Consider the following 11,502-nt stretch of genomic DNA (forward strand, 5'->3'; position numbering starts at 1 on the left):
TACATTTATTTCTATGATATATCATGAATTAATTTTTGTGGAAGGAGTGAGATAAGGGTCAAAATTCATTTTGTTCTGTAGGGATATCTAGCATCATTTATGGTTCACTGAACTTCTTCAATATTTGGGATAATGTCTTTAATACATTTTGAAAAATTCTCAGCCACTGTCTTTACAAATATTTCTCCTGTCCCTTTCTCACTCTCCTGTCCTTCTGGAACTCCAATTACACACATGCTAGATTGTTTGTTATTGTCTCAAATATCTCAGGTGCTCTGCTTCTTTTCCCCCTTTTGTGTTTCAATTTAGAAACTTTCTACTGACCTGTCTTAATGTTTGTTCATTCTTTCCTCTACTGTGTCCATGCTATAAGGCATATGTAGTGAATTCTTCTAATATTGTATTTCTTATTTCTAACATTTAAATTTCTTTTTTATAGTTTCCATGTTTGCTGAAATTATTCATCTCTTCACATTCACTTTACTCTCTTTCCCCTAGAGCCTTTGGTATTTTTTTTTTTACAGTCTTTTAAAAATCCTGGTCTGGCGATACTATAGCCTCCTTTTTTGCTTCTATTGACTGTTTCCTCTTTTAATCACAGGCCACATTTCTTGCTTCTTTTTGTGTCCCATAATTTTAAATTTTATGTCAGACAGTTTGTGTAATAGAATAGTGGAGGCTGAGGTAAATAATATTTACCTCCATAGAGATCATGGTCCTTCTTGTATCATACTGCTAATTGAAGAACTGAGTCAATATGATCTGTGGTTAATCTGAGTCTAGGTTTTCTTGAAACTTTAGTTTAATTCAGTTTATCACTAGTTTCACATGTTTTGAGAATAGGATCAGGACTTTTCTCTTGCAGACTTTGGATGTAAGCTCTCATGAAATTCCAGTATTATCCTTGTGCTTTACATCCAAACAGCCAGCTTTCCAAACTGTAGGAAATGCCTCCCCGCTTTAGAGCCTGGGTGTCAACTCTCTATATTCCTGGGGAGTTTGCTTTGATCTTCAGGCCTGCCCTAGGTTTTCTGTGCCCAGGGAGATCTCATTCTTCTGGAAATGCTTGTGAGGTGTTGTACTTGGCTGTCCTGCCTGACTTTCAGTCCCTGCCATCTGAAAGTCTGGAGTGCCTGGAGGAGGGAAGGAGTTTCTGCCAGCTCTCCTACTCCACATGGAATATCTTCAATTGATGTTTCTCAGCTGTCTCTTCTTTCCCAACAACCAGGCAAAGAACTGGGGAGTATATATAGATGCTAAATGTTCATTAAAATATTAACTGATTTCTCCTGTCCTCATGGACTGCAGACTGTCATGGCAAGCTGCCTGTTCCATCACCTCTTAACGAGGAGGGTCTTGTCACCTTCCCTGTGACCAGGGCCCCATTTCTTCCAGACCCACATTCCTTGTTGTTGTTTGCCCATGTGAACTCCTAAGCTTCTCCTGTTCCTGTTGCTTATGAGGACACCTCCATACCTCACAGAGGAGGTCACATACCCATGCCTACTGACCACTTTCTGTCACCCTCATGAGAGAGCTTGCCCTCATGGCACATGCACTGCCTCCCTTCCCAGCCCCACCCACCCAACTCCTGGGATGCATCTGCTTTTCCTTACTGGGCCCATCCTGCTGACTGAGCAGACCTAGGCAGTCATGCTCCAAAAACGTGAAAACTTTTGCATAAATACTTTTTGGGAACCTTGCACATATTTTCTATGACATTAGTTTGACTCACAAAACAATGGAAATTTAGAGGTAGTTGAAATCTTAGAAATCACGTAACCTGATGTTTTAAATGCTGAGCCAAAGTCTTTTAAATTAAATGCAAAAAACGGTTGTATCATATAGTTGGGCAGCCTATTAATATTGTCAGGAATAAAAAAAACAGGTCAATACTCAGCATCTGTCATGAAAAAAATTAATTGAAAAACAAGCAGAATTTAAATTTTGAAGTAACCAAAATAATGGAAAATATGTTTCATGGTATATATATTATGAATAAAGTCACACTTTCTTGACATTTCTCAAAATGTCCTTTCTTTTCTGATGGCTCTTCATATTAGATTACTAAATTATTCTTATGTATATTTTAGTTAACTGAATTAAAACTCTCATTTAAAGATCCATTAAAATTTTTCAAATGTAGATTAAAAGAAAAGGCAGCACTGCCTATTTAGTGGCACCAGAATTTTAGTTTTTTTTTTTTTTTTTTTTATGGAGATTTTTTCTTTATTGAGAAACTTAAGACTTGGGTACATCAAATAAAACCAGTTTCTGGGGGGGAAAAATCAAAACTCACAATAGAAAAAAAAAAGTTAACAAAGTTTGGGCCATATCAGAACCCAGAGAATATATTCTTTTAATTGAAAAATTCTAGGTGCTTCATAATTGACCTTTTGATACAAAATGACCTATTAAATTTGCAATTTGTGGTTCTTGGTGTTGAGGTCCATACGACAAGCTAGGACGTCTTCAAATCTTGAGCTGAATTCCATGAGGATTTATTTGGCTTTTGAATCAGTTTGTCCTTGTCTAAGAGGTAGCAGCAGCAACAGCGCCCACCTTCTGGGCAGCTTCTTTCTTGGCATGATGAGCCTGCAGGACTGCCACAGCTTCATCTACCTTGGAGCGGAGAGACTCGGGGGACTCCAGCATGTGCAGCAGCTCCGAGTTGTCAATCTCCAGCAGCATCCCCGTAATCTTCCCAGCCAGGTTTGAGTGCATCGTCTGGATGAGTGGGAACAAACGTTCACCCAGCATCTGTTTCTGTTCCTGCGGGGGTGCTGCGGCCAGCATGGAGGCGGTCAGTGGCTCCTGCCCCTGCACGTGGACCGCAGGCTGGGGTGCCTGCAGGGGCTGGATGGCGGGGTGAGGGCTGCGGACACTGGAGGTGTACTTGTAAGGTGCAACAGCCCGAGGAGCAGCGGGAGCAATAGCGGCACGAGGCGCTAGGCTCTGTGCAGCTGTGGGAACACCGACTCTCTGAGCGGTAGTAGGGAGCCCACGAGAGGCCGGAGCATTACCAGTTGGAGCCAGATGGCGAAGAGCTGGACGAGGCCCAGACTGGCGTATAGCACTTGGCATTCCTTGGAAGCCTTGAGGTCTCCCACCTTGCTGCCAGCGTGGATTAGGCCTCATCTGTGCTAACTGGTTAGGTGTGTAATATGGAGGTCTTCCCTGAGCCTGTGGAACTGCTGGCACAAAGTAGCCCCCAGCTGCAGGCTGGAACTGATTTAAGATGGCATTGGCGGGGAGCGCTCTCATCCCGGCCACCCGCTGCATATACTGGTTGGTCAGGTGAGCCTTTCTCTCTTCTTTTCTCTGGGCCAGGGCGACATACAGTGGCTTGGAGCCCACGATGCGTCCGTTCATCTCCGTGACTGCTTTGGTTGCCTCTTCAGGGGATGAGAAGCAGACAAAGCCAAACCCTTTGCTTCTCCCATCCTCCAGCATCACCTTAGCACTGGTGATTGATCCAAAAGGAGAAAACTCTTTCCTTAACTTCTCATCATCAATGGTGTCATCCAAGTTCTTAATGTAGAGGTTCACCCCCTGATACCGACTAATTCTCTCCTGTTTCAGCTGTTCAAATTTTCGCTTTAACTCGGCCTGCCGTTCCACTTTCTTCTGTGCACGGCCGACAAAAATGACTTTCCCACTGATTTCTTTTCCATTCATCTCCTCCACGGCCTTATTGGCATCCTCGTGTTTTTCGTAACTCACAAAGCCAAAGCCTTTGGATTTCCCACTGGGATCTCTCATCACCTTGACACTTAGAGTCTTACCAAACTGGCTGAATAGCTCTTTCAGACTCTCATCATCCACCTCTTCCCCGAAGTTTTTGATATAAACATTGGTAAATTCCTTAGCTTTGGCTCCAAGCTCAGCTTCCCGCTCTTTTCGAGACTTGAATCTGCCCACAAACACTTTGCGGTCATCGAGGAGCATGCCATTCATCTTCTCGATGGCCTTGTCGGCAGCCTCCTGGGTCTCGAAGTGGACAAAGGCATAACCCTTAGAGCCGTTCTCATCACACACCACCTTGCAGGACAGAATGTTTCCAAAAGCAGAAAAAGTATCATAAAGTGCCTTGTTATCTATAGATTTGTCCAGGTTCTTGATGAAGACATTTCCCACGCCAGATTTTCTCAAAGAGGGATCCCTCTGAGACCACATGATTCGGATTGGCTTTCCCTTAATCACATCAAAGTTCATGGTATCCAAGGCCCGCTCAGCGTCAGCCGGCTGCTGGAAGTTGACGTAGGCATAACCCAGGGAGCGGCTGGTGATCATGTCGCGGCAGACCCGGATGGACAGCACAGGCCCCGCAGGACTGAACTTTTCGTACAGCATGGCCTCGGTGACGTCCGAGTGCAGGTCACCCACGTACAGGGAGGCCATGGGGTAGCTGCTGGCCGCAGCGTTCATCTCCCCAGCCCCCAGTACCCCGAGCCCCGCCAGGAGGACTTCTTAGGGGGGGGCCACACAGGACAAAAGGGGCTCCGCTCCGAGCCACGGCCCACAGGTGGCAGTGAAGCTCAGAGAAGCTGGAGTCGGCTCCGAGGGCCGGAGAGGAGTGCGGGGACGGCTCGGACGAGACTGCCCAACCACAGACAAAAGGCTCTCAAAAACAATATGGCCCTCCCTGGGAGTTTGTTAATTTTCAGCTGTCCTGGTCTGGAAGCTCCCAATTTCAAAAAATGAAAACAATGAAAACAGGGACTGTCCTCCAAATTACAAAAATTCTTCCCGAGGCAACCCAGTGGTGCCCACGGCGGCCTCCGGAACGTGCGTTTCTCTATAAATATAGGCCTCGGGCTCCCGGCGGTTTAAGATTACAGCAACCCGGGGAAGAGGGAAACCAAACATTTGTCGGTGCCGACTCGGCAAGCCCCGCGAGGCCGGAGCGCGCAACCGCCTCCCACGCCGGGCCGGTGAAGGGCAGCGCGGACACGTGGAGCGCGGAGGCCGTTGCGCGGGGGGCGAGGGCGGCGGGCGAGGGCGGCGGGCGCGGGGCTGCCACGCGGCGCGGCGGAGTGGCGGGCTGAGGCGCGTGGACGCGGGCGCGCGAGCGGCTTACCACCGGACCGACGGACGGGGACCGACGAACGCCCAGGTGCGGCGGCGGCGGCGACGGCGGCGTCGGGCAGGCCGGAAGCGTTCAAAAGTGACTTCCCCGCGGGTTCTCCGAGGAGGATTCGCTCTTTTTTTCTTTCTTTCTTTTTTTAAGATTTTAAAGCGTTTTCGGTTTTTTTAAAAAATCTTTTTCTTTTTTTCCCCTTCAGGCTGCTAGGCCCGAAAGCGGCGGAGGCTGCGGCGACCCGGGGCGGAGAGAGCAGAATTTTAGGTTTTTAAGAAACACTGTGGGGGAATGTCAGGGGGTTGTCTAGTAAGGTTATTAATAATTAATAATTATTAAGAACCTTTAATTTTTAAATAAAATTACCATCTGACTTTATTATCATTTCATAAAAGAAAGGACATCCTAACAGCAACAAAATAGAACCTACATAATTTAAAACTACTTAGCTTTAGTTTTATGAAAAACATTATACTGTCTTCCTTTATTTTCCATGTGGCCATAGGTCAGTAAAAACTGTCATGGACCAGCAGCAGTCCACAATGTTCCTCCAACTTTATTTGGAAGTCATTGAGGGAAGCCAACCCTCTCATTTTATAGATCAGAAAGTGGTCATGCGGCAAATTTCAATGTTTTCCCAAGGTTATCAGCTATTTCAATGTTCTTTTTACTACTTTGCTAGATTAGGTTTCTGATAACATAAATGCCTTCCCTGTCAATGGTAACATCGGCAACTATTAGATTCAGGCTCAGTTAGCCATCTCTCTTCCCCAGTGACTCTGAAGCACGAGAGATTCACACTCACAGAAAATACATCAGAATGGATCCCACATATTGTTTGTAACATTCCTCAAGAAATAAATATGGAACTTCATTTTTATTGAGATTCTTATTTGATTAAAATTTTAATTTCATATTAATAGATAGGATTTAAATTTTTTACTCATAATGGAAACTAACAGACGGTTCCTCTTTAAATTCCTCATATCTCAAGCATCTATAAGTTTATAGAGAGCATCTCTTTTTATCTTTTTAAATTTACAGTCACTTTAAGTTTTTCCTTTCTTTCTTTGACTATCCAATTCTCTGTATTCTCAGTTATTCTAATAATTTCTATCCCATATATTATTTCTACCATTGCTAATTCTGTCTACTTTTCCCCCATTCCAATCCATTCATGTTTTCTATTAGTTTGGGATTTGCTCTTTAGTACAAAAGTGAATAAATTATCTTTTTCTGGCATGTGAATGATCAGAATGTATTACTTATTTTTATATCTCTCATCAACTAGTCCAACTTCTTCAATTGTAAGAAATTCTAGTCATTTGAAATTTGACTGGAACATGGAAAAAGGAGTCATGAAATTATATGTATCATTCTAGATAAAAATAAGAGGACAAAAAATTTGTAATAGATCAATTTAAGCCATAAATATGTTTGCCTAGTCAGAAAGGACACTCATAAAACTGGCATTTGTCATCAAAATAAAAGATTATTTCCATATATTTTAATGATGAAATTCTGACCCTAAAACGATACAGTGCTAAGTAGGTGGTCAATGACAAGTAACCATTCTTATTCTCTTTATCCAGATTTCAGAGTGCAACAGAGAGGAGGGTAGTATTGGGGCACCTTTGAGTTAAGGGTGGAAGGAAAACAGAGGGCACATATAGAATATCTAGAATTATTGACTAATTTTTATTTTTATAAAATAAAGAATACTATCAAATAGTTTTTATTGAGCAATAATGAACTGTTTCTCAAATTGTGCTGGAGCCTTATAAAGCAAATAATGGGCTCGACTGCTCCTTTAGTCAACTGAAAACAATATTTTGAGACATCTCAAGAAAGCTACCAAGTACTTGGTTCTTAATGGCTTGACAATTTTGAAATCCATTTCTAATTAAAATGTATGATTTTGATCAGTTTTATTGCTAGCTCAAAATCATAAAAAATAATGATTTCTTGATATTTTGGTTACTGATATATGACTTTCAGAAAATGATTATTCTTATATATCATTTCTAAAATGGCATAATTTCAGAGACTTTAATCAAATCCAGGGATCATTTAGTCAAATGAGAAAAACCTGGCCCAAAGGAGCTTTGTGTCTTTCTCCAGGACACGTGACTGAAAATAGGTGGAACAAATACTCTATTCCTTGATTCAGGGTCATTTTCAGGTGTCCAAAGGGAAATGTGGCCTTGGAATGCTGACATTTAAGACAAGAGATGAGACAGGCTCTAGTACAGTTTAAATATTCAGAGCCAATTGGCATTATGTAACCTCACATGTTTGAATGCCTTTATGTTTTTTAAACCAATTTTTTTCAAGAACAGATTTCTTGAGACTGTTCCCATTGTAATTTTATTTTAATTAATAAAAAATTTTCATATATATATATATATATATATATTTTTTTTTGTGGTACGCGGGCCTCTCACTGCTGTGGCCTCTCCCGTTGCGGAGCACAGGCCCCGGATGCACAGTCTCAGCGGCCATGGCTCACGGGCCTAGCCGCTCCGCGGCATATGGGATCCTCCCGGACTAGGGTACGAACCCATGTCCGTTGCATCGGCAGGTGGACTCTCAACCACTGCGCCACCAGGGAAGCCCCTATTTATATATTTTAAAATAAAAATTGTGTAATTCAAGGTGTACAACATGATGCTTCAATACACATATACATAGTGAAATGGATTTTATAGTCAAGCCAATTAACATATCCCCTTACATAGTTATCATTTTTGTGTGTGAAGAGTACCCATGAAATTTACTCTCAGTATATTTCCCATTTTTAAATTAAATAAAAAAGAAAGAGGGAAAGAAAGAAGGAAGAAGATAGGAAGAAGTTAATTACAATCATTCTACGTAACATAGTTAATAATTTTATGCAAATCAACAAATATTCCTAGAAAGTTACTATAATTATGTTTAATAAACACAGACATTGGACAAAGAAGTCATGGTAAATGATTGCTGTGAAATCCTGAATATATTCCACTCAATATTTCACATGGAGCTATCGAGCTTTCACCTGGAAGTAAACGCTGTAAACTGGAGTGAATGTGTGTAAACTTGATCTCATCCAACCTCCTCTGCAGCTGTTTTTAAAGCTAGGGTAATAAACGCCTTAGTTTCACAAGGATCTGTCATATAGGCAAAGAACGGTCTCTCTGGAGCCATCTGTGTTGGTGACAGAGGGCATGTCTCATAAAGAGGAGACCAGGACCAATTTACATTCCCACTAATAATGTAGGAGGGTTCCTTTTTCTCCACACCCTCTCCAGCGTTTATTGTTTGTAGACTTCTTGATGATGACCATTTTGACTGGTGTGAGGTGATACCTCATTGTAGTTTATTTATTTATTTATGGCTGCGTTGGGTCTTCGTTGCTGCGTGTGGGCTTTCTAGTTGCGGTGAGTGGGGGTTACTTTTTGTTGTGGTGTGCGGGCTTCTCATTTCAGTGGCTTCTCTTGTTGTGGAGCACGGACTCTAGGCATGTGGGCTTCAGTAGTTGTGGCACGAGGGCTCAGTAGTTGTGACTTGCGGGCTCTAGAGTGCAGGCTCAGTAGTTGTGGCTCACAGGCTTAGTTGCTCCGCGGCATGTGGGATCATCCTGGACCAGAGATTGAACCTGTGTTCCCTGCATTGTCAGGGAGATTCTTAACCACTGCGCCGCCAGGGAAGTCCCTCATTGTAGTTTTGATTTGCATTTCTCTAATAATTAGCAATGTTGAGCAAGTTTTCATGTGTTTGTTGGCCATCTGAATGTCTTCTTTGGAGAAATGTCTGTTTAGATCTTCTGCCCATATTTTGATTAGGTTGTTTGTTTTTTGATATTAAGGTGGATGAGCTGTTTGTATATTTTGGAAATTAATCCCTTGTTGGTTGCATTGTTTGCAAATAATTTCTCCCATTCTGTGGGTTGTCTTTCATTTTGTTTATGGTTTCCTTTGCTGTGCAAAAGCTTGTAAGTTTGATTAGGTCTCATTTGTTTACACTTGTTTTTATTTCCATTACTCTAGGAGACAGATCCAAAAAAAAATTGCTGTGATTTATGTCAAAGAGTGTTCTACCTATGTTATCCTCTAGGAGTTTTATAGTATACAGCCTTACATTTAGGTATGGAGGTTCCTTAAAAACTAAAAATAGAGTTACCATATGATCCAGTGATCCCATTCTTGGGCATATATTCAGAGAAAACTATAATTTGAAAAGATACATGCACCCCAATGTTCACAGCAACACTATTTACAAAACACAAGACACGGAAGGAACCTAAGTGTCCATTGGCAGATGAATGGATAAAGAAGATGTGGTATATATACACAATGGAATATTACTCAGACATAAAAAAGAATGAAATAATGCCATTTGCAGCAACATGGATGGACCTAGAGATTATCATATTAAGTGAAGTAAGTCAGACAGAGAAAAACAAATATCATATGATATCACTTATATGTGGAATCTAAAAAAATGATACAAATGAACTTATTTATAAAACAGAAATAGACTCACAGACAAAGAAAACAAATGATTACAATGGTTACCAAAGGGGAAAGGGGTGTAAATTAGGAGTTTGGGATTAAAATACATACACTCCTATATATAAAATAGATAACCAACAAGGACCGACTGTATAGCACAGGGGACTATACTCAATATCTTGTAATAACCTATAATGGAAAATAATTTTAAAAAGAATATATATATGTATATATATATATATACACACACATATATCTGAAGCACTTTGCTGTACACTGGAAACTATCACAACATTGTAAATCAACTGTATTTCAATAAAAATAAAAAACAAAAAAATATAAAAATAAAATTAATTAAAAAAGGAAGAAACCAGAAGCAGTAATTACCTAGGCATGTATAGCACTCTCTCGGCCACCAAGAAACCCACCCTGAAGAAGAAGTTACTAGTTGGGATGAACGGGAAAACCATGAACAACAAGCCCACCAAAACTTCCCTGTGCTTCAATCTCTGAAACACACAATAATGGAGGACAAATTAATCTGGGTTTAATTCCACTTCCATCAGCATTTAACTATCTTTTTCATTTTCAACTTCTCATTGAAGGAATGAATAAATTAGACCAATGTAAACCTTTTGATCAGTGTGCTGAATTCATCAGAGAAAGCCCTCAGGCTAAAACCTCTGGCTGGTGGAAATATTTGCATGTACCCCTGACACACATTTGCCACCCAGAATATCTGCTATTTGCATAACATGATCAGTGACCATTATTCCTTATTCTGGGCTGGCCTTACAGCCATCCTGCTTCTTGGTCTGGCTCCTTTTAGAGTTCCTATGCCCCCAGGCAACTCATTCCAGGGAGCAAAGCAGCTGGATAGGATCAAGCTCACTAAGGCATCGTGGAGAATTATAGTCCTCTCAGAAACAGAACATATTAAAAGCAAAACAAAAAAAAAGAAAAAAAAAAAGAAAATAAAATCCCACACAAAACCCATCAGGAGAGGCAAAGCTTAGCATGAAGTAAATTAAATGCAAATGGTGAAATGTGGGGCACCAATGAGGGAGATCATTTGAGCTGAGGTGTTTTTAGCATCTTTCAAAATAAGCCAGTAAGCAAGTATTTATTCCATGAAATTTTTTGGAATCAAATTCATTACAGTAAATCATTAAACTGACAGAACACATTTCTCTTACATTGTATATATTAATTTGTAAAGATTTTTGTCACTTATAGTTAACATAAAATATTTCTATTTATTACAAATAATATGTTGTAATGGGCACTGTAAAAGCTAGTATGTATTTCCAAATAGACGTATTTGAAGGAAAGCCTATTTAAAACACACCTAAATGTATTGGATGGTATTACTTTTTTCTTTTTAAAAAAAGTTTAAGGGGAAAACCAAATAGAACTTTCCAAGTTACAGTTTAAAATTTTTTCTTATAAACATTTTAAATAGCCTATTACTTTTAATAATTGTGAAAGACTAAACAGAAGAATTTCAAAAACATAAATAAAATTCCCTAATACAAACTACTGATACTTTAAGTAGACAAAGTAAAAGATTTCAAACATATTGAGACATTTGTCACCTGGATTTTATTAAAATCTTTGTTTTGCTGACTACAATATATTGAATAATAAAATTTCTAAGAGTAATTCCATATGAACAAATGTGATTTGGACAATTTCCTTTAAAAGTAAGGGAACGTAAGTAATGATCTCATTTTTTACCTAGAGTAACTATATTCTTTAGAATTAAAAGATGAAAGAAGAAGAAGAAAAAATTTTGCATAACAAGCCTTCAATTCAAATGGATGCAATAATGTTATATTTTCTATGACCCACTTAAATTGAAGGAATAAAACAGGTGAGAAGTAACAAGTTCATTATATTTAAAAACTGCAAGCTATCTTTGTAATTTAG

General features: G+C 40.2%; 1 protein-coding gene across 1 annotated transcript; it reads right to left on the reverse strand.

Annotated features, from left to right (window-relative positions):
• Positions 1 to 2,532: 2,532 nt before the first annotated feature.
• Positions 2,533 to 4,434, reverse strand: LOC307060101 (polyadenylate-binding protein 4-like; the record flags this gene model as incomplete). Its single annotated transcript, XM_079714472.1, has 1 exon — positions 2,533 to 4,434. The coding sequence occupies exon 1, from the start codon at positions 4,426 to 4,428 to the stop codon at positions 2,533 to 2,535; it is 1,896 nt and encodes a 631-aa protein (XP_079570598.1). The 5' UTR covers positions 4,429 to 4,434.
• Positions 4,435 to 11,502: the final 7,068 nt, after the last annotated feature.

The sequence above is a fragment of the Hyperoodon ampullatus genome, assembly GCF_949752795.1.
Source record: "Hyperoodon ampullatus genome assembly, chromosome: 11".
In the NCBI taxonomy this organism is placed as follows: domain Eukaryota; kingdom Metazoa; phylum Chordata; class Mammalia; order Artiodactyla; family Ziphiidae; genus Hyperoodon; species Hyperoodon ampullatus.